Source organism: Astatotilapia calliptera, chromosome 7 (assembly GCF_900246225.1).
Source record: "Astatotilapia calliptera chromosome 7, fAstCal1.2, whole genome shotgun sequence".
In the NCBI taxonomy this organism is placed as follows: Eukaryota; Metazoa; Chordata; class Actinopteri; order Cichliformes; family Cichlidae; genus Astatotilapia; species Astatotilapia calliptera.
The window spans coordinates 8,256,364-8,282,225 of NC_039308.1; the positions used below are offsets into that span (position 1 = coordinate 8,256,364).

At 38.6% G+C, this 25,862-nt stretch overlaps 2 protein-coding genes across 3 annotated transcripts; one reads left to right on the plus strand and one right to left on the minus strand.

Annotated features, from left to right (window-relative positions):
- Positions 1-2,356: 2,356 nt before the first annotated feature.
- Positions 2,357-7,419, plus strand: LOC113027259 (serine/threonine-protein kinase Nek6-like; the record flags this gene model as incomplete). Its single annotated transcript, XM_026176880.1, has 4 exons — positions 2,357-2,531; positions 2,848-2,942; positions 3,322-3,435; positions 4,390-7,419. Coding segments are annotated over 4 exons (495 nt in total), but the record flags the coding sequence as incomplete, so codon positions are not given.
- Positions 7,420-19,264: 11,845 nt separating this feature from the next.
- Positions 19,265-25,485, minus strand: psmb7 (proteasome 20S subunit beta 7). Of its 2 annotated transcripts, XM_026172835.1 has the most exons (9): positions 25,391-25,485; positions 23,893-23,986; positions 23,299-23,396; positions 23,002-23,142; positions 22,743-22,858; positions 22,075-22,133; positions 21,230-21,381; positions 19,806-19,832; positions 19,265-19,518 (listed from the first exon to the last, which is right to left on the minus strand). In XM_026172835.1, the coding sequence occupies exons 1-9, from the start codon at positions 25,450-25,452 to the stop codon at positions 19,407-19,409; spliced, it is 861 nt and encodes a 286-aa protein (XP_026028620.1). In that variant the 5' UTR covers positions 25,453-25,485; the 3' UTR covers positions 19,265-19,406. The 2 variants fall into 2 exon arrangements, with proteins under 2 accessions (XP_026028620.1, XP_026028622.1); XM_026172837.1 differs by lacking the exon at positions 19,806-19,832 and having other exon boundaries at positions 25,391-25,483.
- Positions 25,486-25,862: the final 377 nt, after the last annotated feature.

Below are 25,862 nucleotides of genomic sequence, written 5' to 3' on the forward strand. Positions count from 1 at the left end.
GCATCAACGAGTAGCACAGGCCCTTGTGTAATGTGGATCACATCAGCCAGCAACACAGGCTCTGGTGAAATGTGGATGGTCCCATCCAGCACCATAGGCCCTGGTGAAATATGGATGGTATTGGTCAGCACCACACACCCAGTGTAATGTGAATGGCTATACCCAACACCACTTGATCTTGTGAAATGTTCATGATATCGTTCATCACCACAGGCCCAGGTGTAATGTGAATGTCCTCAGCCAACACCATTGGCCATGGTGTAATGTGGATGGCATCAGCCAGTAGCACAGGCCCTGGTGTATTGTGGATGGCATCAGCCAGTAGCAGAGGCCCTGGTGTAATGTGGATGGCATCAACAAGCAGCAGAGGCCCTGGTCGGGTGAAGATGGCCTCACAGGAAGCACCGTCCCTGGTGTTATGTGGATGGTAGAAGCCAACAACATTTGCCCTGGTGAAATGTGGATGCATCAACAAGCAGCAGAGGCCCTGGTTGGGTGAAGATGGCCTCACAGGAAGCACCGTCCCTGGTGTTATGTGGATGGTAGAAGCCAACAACATTTGCCCTGGTGAAATGTGGATGGATATTGGCCAGCACCAAAGTCAGTGGAGTAATGTGGATGGCCTCAGCCAACAGTACAGGCCTTGTTGTGTTGAAGATGGCCTCATAGGAAGCACTGTCTGTGATGTAAAGTGTATGGCCTATGCCAACAACAGTGGTCCTGGTGAAATGTGGATGGGATCAGCCACCAACACAGGCCCTGATGAAATGTGGTTTGCCTCAACCATGACCACAGGCCCTGGTGAAGTGTAAATGTCCTCAGCCACTATCACAGGCCCTGTTGCAATGTGGATGGCCTCATCTAACAACACTGTCCCTGAAGAAATATGGATGGTATTGGTCAGCACCACAGGACCTGGTGTAATGTGGATGGCCTCATCCAACAGTACAGGCCCTTGTGTGGTGAAGATGGCCTCACAGGAAGCACTGTCCCTGGTGTAAAGTGTATGGCCTCAGCCAACAACAGTGGCCCTGGTGAAATGTGGATGGTATTGGCCAACACCACAGGCCCTGGTGTGGTGATGAATGAATCAAAGGAAGCACTGGCAGTGGAGTAATATGGATGGCCTCAGCCAACAACACAGGCCCTGGACAAATGTGGATGGTATAATCCAGCACCACAGGCCCTACTGTAGTGATGATGGCCTCACAGGAAGCACTGGTAGTGGTGTAATGTGGATGGCATCAGCCAGTATCACAGGCCCCTGTGTTTTGTGGATGTCATCACGCAGAAACACAATCCCTGGTGAAATGTGGATGGCCTCATCCAGCACCACAGGCCCTGGTTTGGTGATGATTGCCACACACGAAGAACTGTACCTGGTGTAATGTGGATGGCCTCATCCAACAGTACAGGCCCTGGTGAAATGTGGATGACATCGGCAAGGACCAATAGCCCCGATGTAATGTGGATGGTTTTAGCCAACAGCACAGTCCCTGTTGTGGTGAAGATGGCCTCACAGGAAGCACTGTCCCTGGTGTAATGTGGATGGCCTCAGCAAACAACACTGGCCCTGGTGAAATATGGATGGTATTAGCCAGCACCACAGGCCCTGGTGTAATGTGAATATCCTTAGCCAACACCACTGGCCCTGGTGTAATGTGGATGGTATTGGCGAGCACCACAGGCCCTGGTGTAATGTGAATGGCCTCATCCAACTTCACTGGCCCTGGTGAAATGTGGATGGTATTGGCCAACACCACTGGCCATGGTGTAATGGGGATGGCATCAGCCAGTAGCACAGGCCCTGGTGTAATGTGGATGGCCTCAGCAAACAACAGTGGCCTTGGTGAAATGTCGATGGTATTGGCCAGCACCACAGGCCCTGGTTTAATGTGGATCACATCAGCCAGCAACACAGGCTCTGGTGAAATGTAGATGACCTCAGACAGTAGCTCAAGCCCTGCTGTCGTGAAGTTGGCCTCAGAGGGAGCACTAGCCTTGGTGTAATGTGGATGGCCCTAAAACCAGGCAATACAACCTAAATCTTTTTAAATCTGATTTTCAAAGAAATTGTGATTTTGTTTTTCTATTTTAATGGAAAGTATTGTTAAATAGAAAAATAACAGCAAAGACCAAACATTTCTAATATCCCCCCAAAACCAAGCAAAGTTGAATTGGTTTGTGACGTAATTACAGCAGTTTTCACTGGACGCGGTAAATGTTGGAGCTGTAACTTGTCTGTAAACAGGAAACGGCATGGTTCTTTCTCAAAATTGAATTAGCCGTAAGCACACCTCTCATAGTTGCAGGAAATCAACTACTGTGTGTAGAGTGTATATAATGTCACTATATTCTTGGGTTTAGAACAGAATTGCAGTGTATTTGCAATGAATGTCAATGTGTGCATGTGTTTAAACCAGATATCAAGCCAGCCAACGTGTTTATAACAGCCACCGGGGAGGTAAAACTGGGAGACCTTGGACTAGGACGCTTCTTCAGTTCCAAGACCACTGTAGCACATTCTTTAGGTGACGCACACACACAACACACGTTTATGCACAATTTCTATGTTGTGCATAAATTTTCTGTCAGATCAGCTCTTGATTCAGGCATGCAGATCATATAGAACACAGAATTAAATATTTTAGTGACGAAAATGGAAACTGTGTAAAACAAAAATCTAAACAAAGATATCTTGGGGGTGTGGTAATAAAAAAATAAACAATTCACTGTCGTATGTGTTTTCCTACTATAAGGTTTAACACTTAAACTACTGCATAAATAGTGTTTTCATCTTTTTCATTTATGCACAAAATGACAAGTCTGTTGTTTTCTGTGTGTCAGTGGGAACACCTTACTACATGTCACCCGAGAGAATCCATGAGAATGGCTACAATTTTAAGTCAGATATCTGGTCCCTGGGCTGTCTTCTGTATGAGGTAGGTCCAAAGACACTTTGACTTTTTCATTGTGTTTATAGTGAATGATTCAACAGAAAATGACTTTCTTACCCTGGAAAAAAGAAAACCAAGCTTGTGGTGCCTGTTGGCTGATTAGTGCCAGGGTGCTCGGCGGAAATGTAAATAAAAAAAAAAAAACGTTTCAACTTTAAACCCAGAGGTGGGATCTTATAAATAAGCTTAAACATTTTCTTTTATTTACACTTCCGCCGAGCACCCTGGCACGAGAATAGAGACCTCTCTGAACACCACAATGTTACTTGAACTCTGGTCAGGAATAATATTTCACTTGTAGGTAGTGCCAACCAAGCTAATTCATTTTTCTTCTTTCCTTATCCCTTATCCCTCTTTGCTCCAGATGGCTGCACTGCAGAGTCCATTTTATGGGGACAAGATGAACCTTCTGTCCCTCTGTCAGAAGATAGAGCAGTGTGATTACCCCCCTCTCCCCACGGACCATTACTCTGATAAGGTAAAGTAATACAAAGCCACGTTTGGTTTTGATTTGAATTTGAGTTTCATTAACTTTTTGGTTTATTATGTTGCTAGTTTTATTTTTCTGTTTGGCAAAAAAGGTGTACAGAGCCTCGCAGGGGCCATATGAAGAATACATAGGTCCTTATATTGAGCGCTTGAAAAGCTATTCCATGAAAGCTAATACAGTTTGTTTCAACATGTTAGTTGTTCACACAAGATAAGTGAATATATGGAGAGGGAGCCTACCTTCTCCACTCGCACTGATATTGGTAAACTTGGACAGATAATCATAGATTTGACCTTCCCTGATAACACACAAGCGCAATGCTGTTGAAACAGTGGCTCATTCCAGTCATTGTAAGTTAAAAGGTTTAGACAGCATAATGTGTGGTATTTTGCAATATAAAGAAAGTACTATATTTGCCCTTGCATTTCTTTCTGTGTCTGTGGTCTTACTGACCACAGAAAGTGCTTTAGCTACAAGCCACATTTAATACATTCATACAGTGTAATATTTTTTAAACTTTAAACACAACCTCATAACTTTGGTTAATTTAGTATACCAGTTAACCTAAGGTGCATAACTTTGGACTGTGAGAGGCAGGCACAGGGAGAGTATGTATAATCGACACTGAAAGCAGTCTAGGGCGTCACAAGATGATGAGCGTGGAGAATAGCGTGCGCTGCTGCATCTCGACTGTGCCTATAAAATTATGTTTAGCATGACTGAACAATTCTGAGAACATGGCCTGTGGGTAAAGTGAACTCTCAAGTCCTACTTTACTACTACTTACTTTAGCTCCTTCTCTGAATGTGGTGATTTTTGTTCTGTAAAATAGCCCTGAAGCATGTGTCCTTTTGCTTACACCAATTTATGCACAGCGTAGTTTGTTTTGTTTTGTTTTTTTGTTTTTTAAAAGCTGAAATAACAGCCTCATGCTTTTTGCAGCTGCGTGACCTGGTCAGCATGTGCATCAACCCAGACCCGGACCAGAGGCCTGACATTGTCTTTGTGCTGCAGTTTGCAAAACAGATGCACATGTGGACTTCCAGCACCTGAGTGACACTTTCAAGCCCTCTTCTCTGCTCAATTTGAGGCTTTCAACTTACTATGTGCCTGTCCTTGCAGAAGCAAGTTTGCCCTTACCTCATCTTAGCAGACTGTAACCTTGGAAATACTGTGATGTATCTTTTCAGTCATGGAAGATGTGAAGAGGTACATGGGTATACTCACGGAAAACAAAAGTGAGAGGTAACCGTATGTCTGCCTGTTTCTTTAGCTGAGAACATAGCCAAAAGAGCTGCGTCTCCCTCTGATGACAGATTCCTCAAATAAGAGTTGCATTCCCAGTTCAACCGTGTCTTCCTGTGTAGTAGGGCTGGGCAGTTTGAATATTTGTCATGTCGTCTACTATAATCATATCATACATGTTTTTATACATTGTAAAGTACCTCATTTAGTGTTCAAAATGGACAGCTAATAAATGCCTATTCTCAGAAAAAAACAACAACGAAAGAATGCAGGGGAAACTGAAATTGAAGTGAAATCATAAAATAAAAATAGTTTTATGATCAGATGAAGCGTAGCTAGTTAATATTGCCTTTTACAAACAGTGGAGAGCTCAGTTAGCACTTCTGGAATATAAATATAGATAAATCTCACACAGGTTATTCTATTTAAGCTGCTTGGGCCTTGCTGCTCGTTGCAACCCATCTCCAACTCCTTTTTTTCATCTTATTCTTATGTGAAATAATCAGTGCTTGCGTGTTGGCACTGATGCCTGATCTGTTTGTGCTGAAAACCTTTTAAGGTTTTTGTTGTGGGAAAGGCAGGAGGTCATCCACGAATAAGGCCAGAAATTGAAAATGACTCCAAATGGAATAACAATCCTATTTTAACTGAGAAGTTCCTGACAGAACTGTGGCTGAAAGCTTAAAGAAGTAGCCAGGTTTATGGGATTATTCAATAATCACTTATAATAATGCTTTCTCATGGATGTCACATTCATTCACCTGTGGACAAGCAGCTGAGCACCCACAGTGTTTCTGCCTTTTCTGATTCAGTATATTCTCTAAGTCTATGAAAGCCCTAAGAACAATTTGGGAAGTTTTCTTAAGGGCAGTTCTCCATCATGTAGTGATTTATACATTTTCCCTGCTTAAAGACCTGGTGAAGGATCAAATCTTGTTAGGGTTGCATCCAGTGTATAAATTTGTGAAATCAAATATGTGGAGCTGTCTGTTGTGCAAACCCCCTATGAATGAAGAAGCAGTCAAAAGAAGATGTTGCTTCTGACTGAGGACAGTTTGTCATGTATGTATCTAAAGGTTGCCACCAGTGGCTCAAATCTGAAAGTGAACTTACATATTCATAGAACTTTCCAATCATATGTTGAGCTTTAAAGACTGAGTTACCACTGAATTTCTTGGATCAAGCCTTGTGAAGTCAAATGTGGCCGTATTTTAATTTTATGAGTTGGGAAATCATGTTGTGTCCACCTTATAAATCTCACTTTACTCTCCTTTTATCTGTGCTTTGGTTTCCACAGGTTTCAAAAAGAAACATTTGAAGCTGTTTCAGTTCCCCACTGTGTTCACATGCTGGTCTGTTATCCTCAGCGTCTTAAAGCTTTACTACTTTACAAGTAGTTAAGTTCTGTCAGTCAATACCCAAGTTCCTGTTAAGACTACATTTGATTTAGTTGGTTTAATTTGCGTTGTCACATTAAAACTGATGGAACAATAGAATCAAGAATCAGATGATGGTGAAAGACAAATGTTGTGTTGCTGGGAGGAGCAGTCATGGAACTATGAGAACTTATTTAACTCCATCCTGTTAAATTTTGTTTATATCACATTCTGTCAGCCCTGCAAACCAAAGACATAGAACAAAGGTGACTAAATGAAAAATACAAGTTATAAATGACTACCAAACTGCACTGATAATTGGCTGAAAGTATAAAATCGGCTCTGGCTGAACCTCTGAAATCTCAGAATTTACAAAAAAACAAAACAAATACATCATCATGTGCCCAATTGGCATTCACCACAGAGCACCACATAGGGCACCCATTTAGTTCACAAATGAAACAGGTTCACAGTGAACAATGTGACAGGCATGAATAGGTCTAGATGGTGGCAGACCTGTCAGTTCTGATATTCTCTGCTGAATTCCAGTTGAGCCACATGATAATTGTGAGTGAGCAGTAAAAGAAATTGGCTCTAATGCCATTAATTGCCTAAATGTTTCTTTGTGTTGTTGCTCGGTCACTGTGAACTGAATAGCCATATGTGCTCCACCACATAAACTCAAAAACCTTACCAGCCCCAATCAGCTCCATAGATAATTATATTTAGAGATCTGGAGTTTGTTTGTGTTTTTATTATTATTATTATTATTAAATGTTTACATTTTGCATATCTGCAGTTTTGGGAAAGAAAAAGTGCTTCATGCCACAGTTTGAGTAAAGGAGAACAAATCAAACACACACAGAAATTAATCTGGAATTGATACTGTCGTGGTGAGTGTTGCTCCAGTGGCGTTGTAGTTTTGTGTTGATTGTATGAGAATGCAGTCATGGTCTGCTTCTAATTTATAAATTTGGACCAATCTTGCTGTGAAACTGTAAACACCATAAACATTAGATGCTGTGAAAATGAATGAATGAATGAATTGCGCGATGTTTTTGAAATACATGTATTAGATGCACAGAGTGAGAGCTTACCGTTTTCATCTTGTTTAAATAACTTGTATCTTCATCTTCCATCTACCATGCTTATCAATAGTCTCCAAAGCATTGTGCCATTATGTTTATGTTGACTGTGCTTTTCTGTGCAAAGTGATATTAAATTCAGTTCAGTCATATTTCTTTTGATGTAAAGCTTTGCTTTTAACTTAATCACACTGAAACCTGCAGCAGATTTCAATGTGAGGATGAATATGTTTGCTGTAGGTGAATTAAATTTTTTTTAAAAAATATGTTGGTTTAAATTCATCAACATCCCTCATTCATAACTGTCAGAATCCTGAAAACACGAGTTTGCTAGAGTAGCAACAATCTTTCATGGTAGCTAATCAAGACTTTGCTATAATTTTCTTGAATATCTTCCTTTATCCTTCAGCGCCCTAACAGGTACACACACAAGTTTTGTAGTTTATTATCGTTTAGACCCGGAGTTTACCCAGTTTCTGTCTGATCTTTGAGACTTTTTGTCTGAAAATTAAATTAATATCTTGAAATATTTTTATATTATTTTAGGGTTTTTAGCCTTACTTCAGAAAGTGACTTGAGGCAACTGTTGTTGAGATTTGGCGTTATATAAATTGAATTGAGCTGAACCTAAATGAATATAGGAAAATCCACAATTGTCACAGGAATTGTCATTACAGTAATGATAAAAACTTGTTTTCTAGTTTGGTGTCTTTGACTCCAGTAGGCATACATGTAGTATGCCTAATTTTGATTTGACTTGACGAAACAGTCCTTAAGGTATGATGTGATGTCTGGCACCAAGATGTTTGCAAGAGATCCTTACGTCCTGTAAGTTGTGAGGTGAGGGCTTCATGAATTTAACTTATTTTGCCTAGCACATCCCACAGATCCTCATTTGGATTGAAATCTGGAGAATTTGGAGGTCAACACCTCAGTCCTCAATTTTGTTCTCAAACCAATCCTGGACCATTTTTGCATTTGCTTTATGCCAGGGTGCGTTATCTTGCTGAAGGAAGCCACAGCTGTCAGGGAACGCCATTTCCATGAAAGCATGTAGATGCTTTGCAGCAATGATTAGGTAGGTGGCACACACGGGGAAGAGAAAATGTGGCTGATCAGACAAGATTATGTGTTTTTGTTGCTCCCTGCTCGAAGTTCTGTTGCTCGCATGCCCATTGTTGGCGGTGGACGGGCCGGCATGGGTCTGTGGTTATGCAGCCAACAAACTATGATGCACTGTGTATTTTTACACATTTCTATCAGACCTGACAATAAATTTTAAGTGATTTGAGCTACAATAACTCTTCTGTTGGATCAGACCACATGGGGCAGCTTACATTTCCAATGTGCATCAGTGAGCCCCATGACCCTGAACTGGTTCACCACTGTTCCTTTCTCTGACCACTTTTGATAGATACTGATCAACTTATTGTTGAATGCCTGAGCCAATCCTAGATGCCGTAGAGCAAAAGGTGGGATACTTCCTGGTCGCAGGACTAACACAGAGAGACAGACAACCATTCCTTACTACGACCAATTTAGAGGCTTCAATTAACCTAGCCCCACAAACTGCATGCCTTTGGGCTGTGGGAGTAAGCTGGAGAACCAAGAGAAAAGCCACTCAGATGGGGAGAATATGCAATACATAAAGGTCCCAAGGAGATGGTGGATTTGAACCCAAGACCTGGCAATAGTGCTACTTTCTCACTGTGCTGGCCCTTACTAGTTTTTAAAATGATTTGATTGATTGATTGATTGATTGATTGATTGATTGATTGATTGGTAATTTATTTCAACATGTGAACAATATACAAGTACATTTAGAAAAGAAATAAGAGAGAAAAAAATACTATACAAATTACATACAAAAAACCATTCTGATTAATTTACATGTTGAAAGGGAGTGGGAAGAAGTATACACTTATTTAATCCCACCCCTTTGCCATAAATTATCAGTGAATATTTAGTCAGCTTCCTTACTGATATAATTTGTAATAAAAATAGTGAACAGATTTCTGATATACTATATACTATAATATCACATCATGAATTTTTTGTTTGTTTGTTTTTAAATAGAGACATTCACTTAATTTAAATATTTTCCTTTTCTTTATAGATCGAGAAGATCATATTTTTATAACTCTTTTTGAACAGTTTTATGTTTGGACATTGCTTTAATTCCATATTCAGTTTGTTCCATAGTTTCACTCCATGAACAGAAACACAAAAGCCTTTTCTTGTAGTACGTACCTTCATTGTTTTGAAGTTACAAAAAACCCTTAAATTATAACTTCCTTCTTTCAAAAAAAACATACTCTGAATATTACCTGGCAGTTCTTTATTTTTTGCTTTGAATAGAATTTGTGCTGTTTGGAATTTCACTATATCGTCAATTTTCAATATTTCAGACTGCAAAAATAGTGAGTTTGTATGTTCCCTATAACCTGCATTGTGGATGATTCGAATTGCTTTTTTTTGAAGAGTAAAAAGTGAATGTAATGTGGTTTTATAGTTATTGCCCCAGACCTCTGCACAATAGCTTAAGTATGGTGAAACCAGTGAACAGTAGAGAATATGAAGTGATGTTCTGTCGAATACCTGTTTTGCCTTGTTTAGTACTGCAATGCTTCGTGATACTTTGGAATGAATATATCTTACGTGAGCTCTCCAGTTAAGTTTTTCATCTATTATTACCCCCAGAAATTTATTTTCACTGACTCTTTCAATATCAACACCATTTATTTGAATCTTTGCATTTGTATTTAAACTACTATTTCCAAATAACATCAGTTTAGATTTATTCAAATTTAATGATAATTTGTTTTTATCAAGCCAGAACTTCACTTTACTTATTTCATTAGTCATATCCTCCAATAAATTCTGCAGATCATCACCAGAGCAAAAAATGTTTGTATCGTCAGCAAAGAGAACCATTTTTAATACTTTGGACACTTTACAGATGTCGTTAATGTACAAGTTGAAGAATTTTGGACCCAAAACTGACCCTTGGGGTACACCACAAGCAATGTCCATACATAAGGAGCAACCACCATTTATTTTCACAAACTGCTTTCTGTCACTTAAATAACTCCGGACCCAATCTAAAACTACCCCTCTGACACCATAACGTTCCAGTTTTCTTATTAATATATCATGATCTATAGTGTCAAATGCCTTTGTCAAGTCTATGAATAACCCAGCCACATATTGCTTTTTGTCTATGGAATTTGTGATGTATTCTATTGAATCTAATAGTGCCGATGATGTTGATCTGCTTGATCTGAATCCGTACTGACTCTCAGTGAGTAGTTTATGTTTATCTATAAATTTTTCCAGTCTGTTTTTAAACAGTTTTTCAAGAACTTTTGAGAATTGAGGTAGTAAAGAGACAGGCCTGTAGTTTGTGAAATGGTGTTTGTTTCCAGATTTGTATAGAGGTATAACTTTTGCTATTTTCATTCTGTCTGGAAATCGACCAGTTTGAAATGATAAATTACAGATGTATGTAAATGGTTTTATAATAGCCTCAATGACTCTTTTAACCACTATCATATCAATATCATTACAATCCAAAGATTTGTGATTTTTACATTTTTTGACAATTTCAAGAACTTCATTTTCATCAACGGCTGTGAGAAACATAGAATATGGATTTCTGTCAATCAGTGTATCGGGTTTTTCCTGTGCTTTCCCAGGATGAGTGATTGTTCTTGCTAAATTTGGTCCAGCAGTTACAAAGAATTCATTGAGACTATTTGCCACAACATCCATATTGTATTCTTCATGGTCATTACAAATGAAATACTTGGGATAGTTCTTTTGTCCAGTCCCACATTTTATAACACTGTTCAGGATTTCCCATAATCTTTTATTATTATTTCTATTTATATCTAATTGCTTCTTATAGTATTCCTTTTTACTAAATCTAAGTATATTAGTTAACCTATTTTTATATCTTTTGTATCTGATTTCAGCATCTTTAGTTCTCGTTCTTAAGAACTCTCTGTATAGAGCATTTTTCTTTATACATGCATTTTGCAGACTTTTTGTTATCCATGGACAGTCCATATATTTCTGTTTCCTACTATATTGCTTTATTGGACAGTTGGTATTGTACAGTAATGTAAATATTCTAAGGAATTTATTATAAGCACTATTAACGTCCTGTTCCTGATATACTTCACCCCAGTTTTCCTTCAATAAATCTTTTTTAAATGCATTCATTCTTTCTTCTGTTCTTACTCGTCTGTACTCTTTTTTACTGTCCATTTTATTGATCTTGTAATTCCTATCATAGATTGTAAAAATTGGAAGATGGTCACTTATGTCGTTAATCAGGAGTCCACTTACGGTCTTATTTTCAATGTCATTTGTAAAAATGTTGTCTATGAGAGTTGCACAATGTGATGTAATCCTGGTAGGTCTAGTAATTTTAGGGAATAGGTTCATACAGTGCATTGTGTTTATAAATTCCTCAGTGGTTTTATGTTTATTTGGGTTTAGCAAATCAATTTTGAATTCTCCACAAATGAAAACTTTTTTGCGAGCTATTTCAATAAATGTTTCTTCTATCCAGTCTTTAAATGTCTCAATACTACTACCTGGAGCTCTGTATATACAGCTAATGAGCACATTTTTACTTTTTTCTTTACAAATTTCAACTGTAATACATTCTAGTACATTATCTTTTTTTTTTTTTTTCTTCCGCCTGTCCCATTTGGTTCTTTAGCCATCAGAATTGTTGTCTGAAGACCAACAAGGATACCCAATGGATTTACTTTGCCAAATGGATCATCGTGGCATTGCCGTATTGGTCCATTTGGTCGATCTTTGTTTTTATTATTTATTATATTTTATTTTCAGATGTTACAGATGGGACAGACATGAGTGAGAGATAGGAAAGGGAGAAAGAAAGAGGAAGGAAAGGAAAAACAGAAGGGGAGAGGGACAGTGAGAAAGGGGGGGAGAAAAAAATCTCCTGGATCACCTGTTGAGAGAAGAATAGAAAACAAGCAAAAAAAGACAAAAAAAAAAAGAAACAAAGCAACATACTAAACACAACACCATCGCATTAATCTAGCTAAGTGTAAACAGCAGTAAATACTAAATATTCAATGTTGTTGTGCAGCACGCAGGACAGATGTGCTTCGAAGTAGCAGCCAAGAAAGGTGTAATTTGGGTCTACGAGCAGTGAACACCCGTGTGCATACCTGTGTGGATCAGCGCGCTTGTATTCCAAAGGTTTCTCCATGTAATGATCTGCTAGGGAGTGTGGGGGGGCCACAGCCCCGTCCTCCAGGGTGTGAGGCAGGTATGGAGGAGATCAAAACTCCAGACATCCAGAGGCCCCCAGAACACAAGAAACCATGGAAGACCAACAGAGGGGCAGCCGCGCCACTGTTCCAGTAAGAGCTTTCTAGTACATTATCAATCACCATCGTCATCTTTTCCACCACATTAAATTTCAAGGATTTGTCCACATACAAGGCCACTCCTCCTCCTCCTTTGTTTCGCCTAGTTATAAATGTGAATTCATAACCCTCCAGTTCAAAGTCTGTTCCTTTTTCCATATTGATCCAAGTTTCTGATAAGGCAATGACACTAAATGGATGTGAAAACTGGTTAAGATATTCTTTGATATGACTAAAATTAGCATAGAGACTTCTACAGTTAAAGTGGATAATTGATAATTTATTCTCAGTTTTAATCCTCTGATTGTAGTCTTTATTTGTATAGTAGCAGCAATTGTTATTGTTAGATGAGAAAAAGTTGTCTGGATCTATTTCATATTCCAAGTCATGTGTATTGTGATCCATATAGTTAAATGTTTTCAGTTCCAATTGATCATATTCTGCAACTGTCTGACTGATGCAGCTGATTCTTCCAGATGTATCTGAGTTCTAAATACACTCTCATATTATATAATCTTAACTAGAGATGGACTGATCCGATATTATGTATCGGTCCGATACTGACCTAAATTACTGGATCGGATATCGGAGAAAAATAAAAAATGTAATCCGATCCATTAAATATCACGAAAGCACCTCACAAAACTTGCAACACGCTGTAACTCACCTCAGAACGTTAGCACGTCGGAGCAGTATGCATCACGTGATAGAGCGGCTGTGGCATGCGGGACCTGTGGTGGTCTGGATAGCATGTGGAGCTTCGCTAGCAACCTGGCGTTTCATCTCCGACAAAGTTATCCCCGAGAGAAGTAAAGCAAGTGTGTAAGTCCATCTCTGAATGTTTGTAAAGCATTCCTGCGTTAAGCTTAACAAGCGACTGCCTCTCGCTCTCCGGCTGCTACTTCAATCATGAAACTGCTTAATGATCAGCTGATCGGCTTTTCTGTCGCGAGTCCGTCTGTCTTGTTTGTTTTTGCCCCACTTTGCACCAGAAAGAGGAAACCAGCGGCTGAACAACAGCAGCACGTTTAAGCTTGATAAGCTGTTGTTAGAATTTATTTAATATTACTTTCTACTCGAGGATCTTTTTCTACGTAGCTGACATAACTGTGCAGGGGCGGATCTAGCAAAGTTTAGCCAGGGGGGCCGATAGGGCATGAACAGGGAAAAGGGGGCACAAAGACATACTTTTCTTTCTTACTCTCATTTAAAATGTCGAGCTTTTAATAAATAATTATCTGACACCCAAAGTTTTAATTTGATGTAAAATGAATAGAAGTCAATTACTGTATATAGTGACTATTAAGTCTAATATATATACCCTAGTAAGCTATAGTACTTTTTACTTTGGGATGGTACCATCTGTGCTGTCTGCAATTTTGTTGAAGAAAGATGCTGAATCTATTTAATATTTCTTGAAAAATAATTGATTTCTGTGCATTTTTTTCACACTTCATCAAATTAAGGTTGATTACGTCGATTAAGCATCATGAGGTGGAGCGTGAGGGGTGGTTCCCTATTTTTTATTTATTTATTTTTGTTGTTGCTGGGAGTTGGAACCCTATTAGTTAGGTTGCTTAATATTTATGCTAAGTACTCTTTAAAATACCAGAATAGTGAGGATGATGTAGGTTTAAGTTTATTAGATTGATCAGTATTGCTGAACTATGAAATATTTTTTTTGTATACAGGTATAACAGAATAGCTTTAGTGTAGTTGTTGTTTTAAACTTGAGTATGAACTTGCAGACTTGCAAAATGCAGCAAGATATTTTAAAAAACAGTTTTGTTGATTAAAAAACACTATATCGGATTCATATCGGTATCGGCAGATATCCAAATTTATGATATCGGTATCGGACATAAAAAAGTGGTATCGTGCCATCTCTAATCTTAACACACAAAATATTACTTTTTTTCTGACAAAACTAATCAAAAATAAAGAAGCAGTGTGTGGAAAAATAACTAAACCCCTGCTTACAGAGGAAATAATAGGATAAGGAATAGCCAGCTAATCAAATGTCTCTTATTAAGAATAATAATACAAACAATAAGAATAACGTTATTGATCCCAGAATTTTTTCTGATGCTGCCTCTCCAACAGACTAGAAAAGCACACTTGTTGCTCAGTTATTCCAAGCACACCGCCACAGACTGATAGAACATCTGCAGCTGATGATAAAGGATTATTAGCAAGTGCAACTATCTATGACAGCCGTTGTCTTAGTTTGCTAGTCGGGAGCATTCAGAAGTGTGTTCATTATTAGTTGAAAAGATATCAGTAATGATCTTAGAGAAACGAAAACAATTTGAAGTCCAACATTCTACAGTGAGAAATATTATTCACAAACGCAATATTCAGAGAGACATCTGTCTGTGTGGTAAATATTAAAGTTCTTGACAGTAATTGGAAAAAGACTAAATAATTATTACTTGTTCAGAAGGGTTACTAGGAGCAAGACCCTTCACCATAAGAAGAACACATCAGCACAGCTTGAGTTTGCAAAGCTGTATCTCAGCAAACGATAAGACTTTTTAAACAAGTGGAAACGTTTGGCCAAGTTTGGAGAAAACCAAATGTAGCGTATCAGCACAAACATCTAATTCCAACTGTCAAGCATATTGGTGGAGGCATAATCTTTTGGCCTTGCTTTGCTCTGAGTCAACCATGAACTCCTCTGTATAGTATTCTAAGTAAAGTATTCTAGAGTAAAATGTGGGGCCATCTTTCCAACAACTAAAGCCTGGCTGAAACCGTGTCATGCAGCAGGAAATTATTCCCAGCACACCAGAAAATATACAACAGGGTGGCTAAAAAGAAAATAATCAGTGTGTTGCAACGGCCCAGTCAACATTAAGACCTAAACCTTGAAATGTTGTGGTGAGAGTTTAAGACAGTGGTCCCCAACCCCCGGGCCTCGGACCGGTACCGGTCCGCGAGAGTTGAGGCTCAGTTGTGAAATGTATAGTTTTCAGGGTTTTTATCGGTTTTCAGCGTTATTTTGTTATCGTTTTTATCGTTTACTCGGTTTTCCTGGATCTTTTCACGTGTGTTATGAATAAATATTTTTTTCGGTACCAGTACTAGTTTTATTTTGTTGTATTTATCCGCAACACCTTAAAGGCCTGTCCATGAAAATATTGTCGGGCATAAACCGGTCCATGGCGCAAAAAAGGTTGGGGACCGCTGATTTAAGAGATCTCGGAATGCCCGGAAACCTCGATGAGCCTCAATGACATAAAGAAGAGTGTGCCAATTTTCATCCACAGGCATGTAAGAGACTGATAAAGTCATTAAGAAAATCATTACTTAAATATTTTGCTGCTATTTTTGAAGTATTTGAAGTATTTATTTATTTATTGTCATTGTCAAGAACAATGAAATTGCGTTTGGGGCTTCCATACAACCCAAAAAAAAGAAGAAAATAATAAATACCCCTTAAAACCCAAGTGTACATATTTAACCCAGTGTGACTCCAATGCAATAAGACAATCCTTAGCAATAATGTTCGTAGAAATTCAGACAAAGACCTGAGAAACATGACAAAATACAACAATGCAACCCATTCAATATTATTGTACTGTGAGATATGATATCAGATATGATAGTTATCTATTTAAGAAAGAGGGGGCGGGGCAGGAGGGGGAAGAGAATAAAGATATGATGCACCAATGCAGACCAGTTCATTGCTATGGTGGTTTCTATAAGCTCTTGAATCATGGTGTGTACTTCTTCATTTGACAAAAACTAAACCAAAAGGGCAGCATTATGTTAAAAACTGACACCCTGTAATATGTCACATGTTGTTCTTCATTTGAATTTAAATCATTTTGAACCCAGGTAAAGACCTGGTGATGGTCTGCAAAGGGTGTACTATCTTTTATTATTTTTTGACTATATCCAAATCAAAAATTACTCCATGGTTCCTCACATTGTACACAACTTTCCTGTTTTGGGGGGCTACTCACTTGTTTTAAAAAATAGGGACAACCTAAACGCTCCCCAAAAAATGAAGGCGAAACATAGCTATCGCCCCTGGTGTTTGGGTGCAGTATAGGTCATAAACCCTGTCTCTTCCATGTGAGCGGATGGGACTAGGGTCAAGTCAACACAAACAAGGTCTCCTCAGATAAATTTTTCCCATAGATGCTTTATGCAATTATTTGTATTTAGTATGCTAGATGCTTGTATAGGCATTTGTATATAAGAGTATGCTTATGCATATGTGGATGCTGTTAGGAATAAAATTATTAAATAAAGCTGTTTTTGTGATTTTTATATACACATTCCAAGTGTGCTCATTAAGAGCTGGCACTCCGTGTAGTAAAGGTCAGAAGCATTAGTTCAGATTGATTGAATTGAACTATTGAGATTGATATGTTGAGTTGCAGTGCTTATAGATCATAACTAGTTAAAGTCAGGGGGATATTTTTCTTGGCCAAGGGAGTGTGAACAGAATGTCTCAGACTTAGCTAGCAATTCTCAGCCTGTTATTTTCTACTTATTATCTAATATTAATACAGCAAGGTTAGGGAGCGAGGTGTTTTTCTTTCTGTCTTTTTCCAGGAAAAGGAGCAGGGTCGAGACGATGACTGAAGTGCAGAGGAATATCGAGTCAGAGACGACAGGACCGGCCGCATTGTTTTTCAGGAGAAGATAGTCAAAATAATATTTGTTTTTGTTGTGATATAGAACTGCATTACCCCATCATCATCGTCATCCCCTTTGTGAAGCAGATCGTTGGTTCACATTGATTCCAGCGTGCTGTAACTTGTAATTTCAACTGCTGAAACAAATTAAATCTTTTAAAAGACAGTCACTCTCCTGAATTCCTGAAGGAAAGAAACAAAGAAAACAATGTCTTGTAATCTTTTTACCTTTTTTTAAAACCATTTTTTGAGCACTTAATTTACACCTTAATTTACACCATGCTTTGTTTATGGTCACACAATTTTCAAAAATTGTGGAAACACCCCTGCTTCGCTTTCACCCTCTAGCTCATTAGGGTGGACACTCTCCCTCTCTAACTGGTTCGTTAAGGATCACTAGATTGCTAGGGTCTGCTCCTTACTATATAAAGCACATTGAAATGTGAAGTGTTGTAAAAGAGTACTATATAAACAAAATTGAATTGAAAACTGCATACTTGGAGGTGCATACTTCCATCTAGTAAATACACAGTAGGGAGTGTTCATCACTGCTACTTCTCTGGGCATCAGTACAGCTCGTATCTTTTCTTCCAATTGTTCTTCACTCTTTTCCCTTCTGAGAGTTGTAGTGCTTTGGTGAGAGCCACAATCTCTGGCACCTGATCTGAGGCTGGCTGTGTAATTTTTCCCTTTTCCGTTCCCTTTCTCTCCCCTGTAACAACATCAGTCTGTATACAAGGTGAGATCCGGATGCTCCAGTGGTTCAGTTCGTAGATCTGATGTAGATGCAGGTAATTCTTCATAATCTATTTCATCCTGTGTGTCATAATTATCCCTCTGGCTTCTGAGTATCACTGGCGAACCATATGACCAATCTTAGTCACTCATCCTCTCAATTCCTCAGGGCTGCTGAACTCCAATTGAAATCCCCTGATGTGGAGGAATCGGCATAGACCAGGGCCTCAACGACCATGTGCCCTCCTTACCTGAGATCTGTGGTTACATCCACTTTGGCAGTCATATTGGGCCAATTTGTCATTAACTTATTTAATCTCTTGGTCCCCTCCTTCAAAAAGGACCACCTTCTCTCTTCCTCACACTGTTCACCAGCATCCTGTTGTTTTTCCTTCCTCTGCATCAGGTTCTCCCATAGGTGTGACATCTATTATCCCTGAATTCAACTACTGCCTGAGCTGTAGACCAGCGTTCCCATGTGTGCTGTAATATTTAGGCAAACTCACACAATCAGGTAATTCTGGGTAAAGTTTGGGCACAGTACAAACTCCAGGTCTTGTAGTCAGCAGTCCAGTTCTTTGTTATGTGGTCTTCACCTTGAAACTTGTAGTCTGGACTTTTACTTAGTCCAGTAGCACATATCTACGGTCGTCACCATGTGCTCTCGCTTGATATCCATTTCATCCCTCCTTCCTTCCATTCTTTCTGTGCTTGCTCATATTCTCCTAAGGAGTGCAGCCAAATACCCAGGCTGCACCCCTGGGTATTAGCCCCTCAAGACAAGATGATACATACCATTCCTTTTTCCAGTTACCCCCATCTCTTGTTGAATTTCTTTTCCGTTGTAGATCTGGCTTTCTTATCTTCTATACTATCCAACATCCTGTCGTTGACATATTTTTCTAATTGACCCAAATTCTCCATTTCAGGTGAGATTGCAATGTCCGCCATTACGGTCTTATTTAAATTCTCTTTTACTGTTTAATGTATTTTCATATTTCTCTTTTTTTTTTAACGTTTTAATTGTTTTATCTGTTTTTATTTTTGTTTATCTTCTAGGGATAAGGACTCCCTTACTCCCAGGTCTAATTATTTCTTTCCTTATTCCATTTCATTTCTCTTTTATTCTTTAAAACCAAACAAAAACGGCAGTTACTAAGAATTAAACAAAAATATATATATTTTAAAATGATGAAAACGCAATGTTTTTCTCTTTTTCCAAAACTAGAAACCTCAACTTTAAAATTATTTTTGTTAAAGTAAAAAACTTTTGGAATTAAACATTTAAGACAGTAAGCAGCTGTGATATGACTGAATCTTTTGAGACCATTTTATTTCTAGTTCAAATTTAGGCACAGCCAGGAACAAAACCAGGGAAAAATATTTTATTTCAAAAAATGGGAAAAACATGCAACGTGTTTTAGGCTTTATCAGGGTAGTGAGTCACACCATTCCATTTTAGGAGGTGTCCATGGTCTGTACAGACTCCTCCAGCAGCTCCAGGTCAATTGGAGTTACAGCCTTGGTCAGGACACCTGTAGTTCCCTGTTTGTACTTGTAGTCGCCGGTTCTACAAAGAGATACATGGAATAAAGATTTCCAATTAAAAAAAACAAAACCCCAGAGCTCATCGCTTCCATGTAACAAGTCTGTGCTGGCGCTCATTTAATACACATTTCATTTTTATTAGCACAACATGCCACTTCATCTAAAGCACACTGCCATGCACATTAGTTAGGCGAAGTCACACTAAGCAGGCCCAGTGGACCCAAATCAGAAATGTGGTTAGTAGTCCACTCAGGTAAAGGTGACAGACTGTTAGGCTTGGACTACAAAAAATGCACTCTGTATACTCACAGCTGTAAGGCTTCAAGCTCAGTGACTCTTCAAGCAGAACAAGACAACAATTCAGCGTCTGATCATCAAATGCTGCTTGTCCACATGTCCAATTTAACACAAGTGTACAAGTGCAGCAGCTAAATATCTTGAATTCTCAGGTCTCATAGTGACTCACAGTCCCAAATGACAATTTATTAAAGGAACAGAATTTTCACTGTTCTTTACAATCCATTTGACTTGTGTTGGTCAGACATGAAGCAGCAGCATCTGCTCTTACAACTGGCTGCATTTGAGTGCTCAACGCGAATTGTGTGACAACAACCTCAACTTTGAACTGAAAATCCCCCAAATATGAGACGTTTTAGTTCCCCAACACAAGAAACAACATGCCTCGAGTTTGCGTTCACCACGTAATCACAGTTAAGCACAGGGTATAAAATAAAATAATAATTCATTCGTTCATTTCAAAGGGATGGAGCCTTTCCAAATACCATCAGTCTATGACAATGTTAAAATGCAGATGGCAGCAATCACACATGCAGGACTAATGATTAATAACTCCAATAAGGTGACAAAAAACAAAACAAAAAGTGTCCTGGGTTTAAACAGTGACCAGAACTTGACAGCTGCCTCATAATGGATCCCCTCTGTGTGATGTCTGGGTGCAAGAACAGACATGGCTCTTTACAGAAGGACTGGCCACATTGATTGCAAACTCAAAACCAGCCAAGAGGTGATTAAAAAACTGATGACAATGCAATGTAGGAAGAACACTGGCAACCACCAGCTCGACTCCTCAGCCTCTTAGTAGAGACACTTATGGTATCAATTTGGAAATACTACATCACTGTGTTCTTAAGTTATCACATTGAGAAGATTTTCAGAAAACTTACTCTGACCTTGAGATCAAGGTCACAGATTCAAACTCGTCCAAGACTTTTGGCAGATGCACATAATCAATTTGAAGCGCCTACGTTATCACATTCACAAACTTAAGTGTCCACGCCGCCCACCTGCCTGGTGGGGTGAGGACAACACCCCATCAGTCTTTTACAGCCGAGGGGTAAAAATTTGTAGTGGCCTGTTAAGGAGTACGTTTAGCAGAAGAAAGTTGTGTGAAATTTTTTACAAGTTGTTCATTTAGATACTTGTAAGGCTGCTTTTAGGGTCACAGCTTACCCCCTTAGTATGAGGAAAATAAACTTTGTGTCACTTCCTTCAGGCTGAGCAGGAGTTGGGGAGACAGAATCTGTAGTTATATTTAAAAACCAGAATTCAGAATTAACTCATCTGTTTCTGGGACTGAAAACTCCCAGAAAAACATTTCCATCAGCTCTGGATTATCCAACTCACGTCATCATGGTAACAACCTCAGGAAGGGATGAAATTCAGATGCTAATTCAAAAGCTAAACTATCGTTGCTGAAGCATTATCGTTCTTACCTGACACCTTTCTTGTTGGCCTCATCATGTGGTCTGATGTAGTTCACTTTGTTCTTGGTGATGACACACAGGTCGATGTTGCTGCCAGAGCCCAAATCATTAAAGATGCCTGCAGCAATGGCATCACGCACAAGCTGCTTGGCTGCATCCTCCTTTGGAAACAATTTTTTTTTTTAAAAATTAAAAATTACATCATCACATTTATTTTTTTTTAAATCTGCAGGTAGCATGTTGTGTCTATGTGAACTACTTGTCTGACCATGTCTTAACCTTTATTTTAGTATAATGGTCTGTAAAACATTGGGAAAGAGTTCAGTACTGTGTTTCCATTTGAAAGTGATTAACAAAATCTTCCTCCACTGTTATTTTTTTTTAATGTCACATGTGGTTACACGTAGTTTCATTTCTTTAAAATAGAATACGTGGCAAATCCGTCAGGTATTACACTCTTCTTTGGAACCTGCTCCCAGTTTGGGACATAATCTCTACTTTTAAGATTAAGTTTAGGCTGCTAACGTACTTGCATTTAAATGTCATTACTGCATGTTAGTTTCTGTTTTGTCCTTGTCTTTGCACTTTTTTCACCCTCTTCCCTTTCAGTGACCGATGGCTGCTGGAACCTTCCCAACATGACTCTTCTGGTGGTTTCTTCACATTAAAAAGGGAGTTCTTTGTTCCCACTGTCACCAAGTGCACCTCATAGTCTTAATGTTGAGGTTTTCTCTCTAATACTGTAGGATCTTTAGTTTACAATATCAAGTACCTTGAGGTGAGTCCTGTTGTGAACTGGTGATATATAAATAGAATTAATTAAACTGAATAAAATACACAAGTGGCAGAATCACCTCCATGTCAGGCTTGTAACGGTCCTCAAACACTGCCATGGCAGCTAGGGACCCGGAACCTGTAGGGGAAAAAAAAATGTACATTACTAAGGTGCCAACTGCCATAATTAACCGAGTCAGAAAACATGACAAACAGAACACATTACCACTATAACTCATCTCCAGTCACCTGACACGACTCTACATTAAACACCATTAATCATGACTAAGAATCAATTCTGTCGGCATGAACCAGGTCACAGACCTATAGTCATTCTTTTAAATGTGTAGGATCAGACCCTCATATAATCCTACTTCAAATACACCAAATTATTCCTAAATGAGTGAAAACAACTTTCCCAGTGAAAAGGTGAACAAGCTGGGTAACAGAAAGAAATGTGAAACCGTTTTATCCAGACTGCAACACCTCCTGACAGAAATTTAAATTTGTGAATTATCATATTTATTTCATTTATGTTTTGCAATTTATGTTGGTCCGTCTATTTTAGTAGAAACATTTGTGACATTTTACAGGAAAATACCAGGATATATACATTTAAGACTATCAAACTAAAAATATCAATGTTTGATGTTTGGTTCATGTTGCCACTGTTGGTTTTACACAAATCCAACGACACATAAAGCTGGAGCTTATACATGAGAGGCATATAGCAGTGTGTGGCACTGACCCATAGTAACATAGGGCAACTTGTCAGTGGAGCCGTGAGGGTAGATGCTGTAAAGATGAGGGCCATTGCAGTCTACTCCACCCAGGACCAGGGCAGCACCAATGTAACCCTGGTACCTACAAACACAATCACATATACCATTTTCTTTTTTTATATAAACTTTTAACAAGAGCAGAAATATGCAATGTAATTTGTTCCTCACTTTCTTTAGGACTACTATTACATGACAATACTGAGTTACAGAGAAGGAAGCGTATACCTGAACAGCATCTGTTTGAGCATGCGGTTGGCGGTGGCAACACGTGGCAGCCTGCCTGTAGAGAGGGAGTGCAACTCCAGGTTGGAGGAGATAAGCTGAGTGGTCATCTCTGTGTCTGCAGCTGTTCCTGCCCCACAGCAGCTGGACAATAATGCAGTTGCACCAGAATCAATGAGACATTAATTTAAAAAATAAATAAATAGGGATATTTTCTCAAAGCTTTGTGTGTACGTATAAGTATAAAATCTAGATTTAAAAGAAAAAAAAAATCACAAAGCTCAAAAACCTGTTACTTACTAAATGTTTGGGGATATGTAGTGGATCTTGGAGCAGTTCTTGTCTGCTACTATCATTCCCTCAGTGGCTCGTGTGTCAGCTCCAAGGACAACTCCATCCTTCACGAAAAAAACACAACACAACATTCAAACTCTAAAGAGCCACTCTGAAACACTGCTGGCTTTAGTGCTATTCCGCAAAGGTAAATAATAATTTAATACTTTGTTTCTGAACCCAAGTATCTTATAGTACGAGTATACCAATTCTGCAGAAGACTAAATTCTGATTAACTGTTTAATTCTTTAACAGTCAACAGTTTTTCATTATTGTAATACTTTGTTTAAATCTATTGAAAGCAAACTTTAAAAAAATAAGTACCCTATGTTTATATGCACTCAACAATAACCCTGTCAGTGCGCCCCAGGGCAGCTGTGGCTACAATGTAGCTTGCCATCACCAGTGTGTGAATGTGTGTGTGAATGGGTGAATGACTGAATGTAGTGTAAAGCGCTTTGGGGTCCATGGACTAAATAAAGCACTATACAAATACAGGCCATTTACAACACACTCGCTCCTAACTGACCAATGTGCAGCAGCCTGGTTTTGGTAGCTCACCTTAAAGACAACACCGCAGATTGTGGTTCCTGTTTTTCGAGCAGCAGGGACACTGCAACCCACTTTGCTAGCTTCAATTTCCAAAACTGCATTTCTGTGAAGAAAAAATATTACTGGTATTACCTAACACGACTGCACAGCTACACAAACACAATTGTGTTCATATGTCATCTATTGAACATTTTTTACTTTCTACTGAAGCAGCCTTGCATCACAGTCAAAAGTTCAAAATATTCTTTACTTACATTGCCAATAAGCAAATAATACAAACATAAAAAAGCTTTGGTTTAGAATAGCACTCACAATGACAATAACAGAGCTCAGTTTTGTTTTTTGTCTCACATGTTTTTGAATTTCCAGAGCAAGATGGCTAGTTTTAATACATTTTCTTTAATGAGTCGCCTTTATCAGGGGAACGTTTAAAGAGCACATAGGTTTTAGAATATTAGTTCAGTTAGTTTTGCATTTCTATTTTATGTCAGTTAGGCAAAAAGTTTTTCATATTTATATTATAACACAACAATTTATATCATAACACGATATAATATAAGGGTATATTATGTAATTATTATATTATAACATAACCATGTTATAACTTGTTTCAGTCCACTTTTCATGTCAATAACTGAATTGGGGGTCCGCTTCGTGTTTTTATCGTTTTAAATATTTTTTCTTTAGCCCATTTTGAATATTTATTTTAAATTCAGTTGCGTTTTAATTTGTTTATTGAGTACAAGATCCTGACTGCGAGTCGCTGGAAGCAGGTGAAGGAAGGGACTGCCGAATGTTGACTGGTTGACAAGTGTGCCGGAATAGAGCATAGTGATCGCGGAGTTGATCGTGAATGACCCCGAAAAAACGTCAAAGATAAAAAAGAAGAAAAGAATGAAAAGGACAGAGTGTGAACACTTTTTGACACTCAGTTCCACTTCAGCTCTTTATGTTACGACCCAACAAGAGCGGACAGACACTGTCTATGCACACTTCATATTTAATTTAGCCAATTTTGCAATATGGTTTCAGTTAATCTTCATACTATTTCAGACGTCTCGTTTTTAATTTGGATGCGAGTTCGTGTTTTTTTCACAACTAGCTAACCATAATCCCCTGATTGGCTAGGCTAGGCGGGGGGTTCGGGTTCCTAAATAAAAACTGCCAGGACCTGTTTTATTTTACCTAACCTAACGAAGTTCAGACTGTTTTTTTTTTTTTTTTTTTTAAACGAAATGACTTCACTGCAACATATATAAAAACACACGCAAAACCCACTATGAACAGCAAAGCCTGTCGTGGTTTTAAACATGAGCGGCATGTGAATCGTTAATACTAACATGGGGGAAAAGCCTGAGTCACTGTGTGGAAGCCGAGTTAGCATCACTGGGAAAGCCAAACGAAAAGGCGACAAACCTAAGCGGCGTCCACATTTAAACAGTGGCATCTATTAAACTCAATGATGTACTTCCTCTGCTCTAATTTTCATTCGCGGAAAAACGCTCACCTTTTACAGTTGTCGAAACTGAAACCCCCGAAAGCTGGCCGGACTGCTGTCAGTGTCGCCATCTTAGTGAATGAATGCTGTATTTCCGGGAAGTAAAGGAAGTTGGTCTATATGTTATGGGGACCATATTGCGGTATGGCAAGCCAGAAGAGCCAAACATCGGCACCGAGTGGCGTTTTGAATGCCCCCACTTGAGTGGCAAAAAACCAAAAACGTACCACTGCTCAAATTATCTCAAGTCCTAGAAGTAAAAAGGCAAACTTAAGTTTCACATTCTTCTTTTATTAGAAATAATCGGATTATTATGATTTGTGTGGCATCAAATTTGATGCAGAGCAGCTGATTGTTCTGTAAATAGTTTATTTAATGTTTATTTAAAAAACGCCTTGGCTGCATTTTTAGGTAAACAGCTGCAAAAAACTTTGTTGTTTGCATAACTCAGTTACCTTTTTGAAGAAGTAACTATATAATT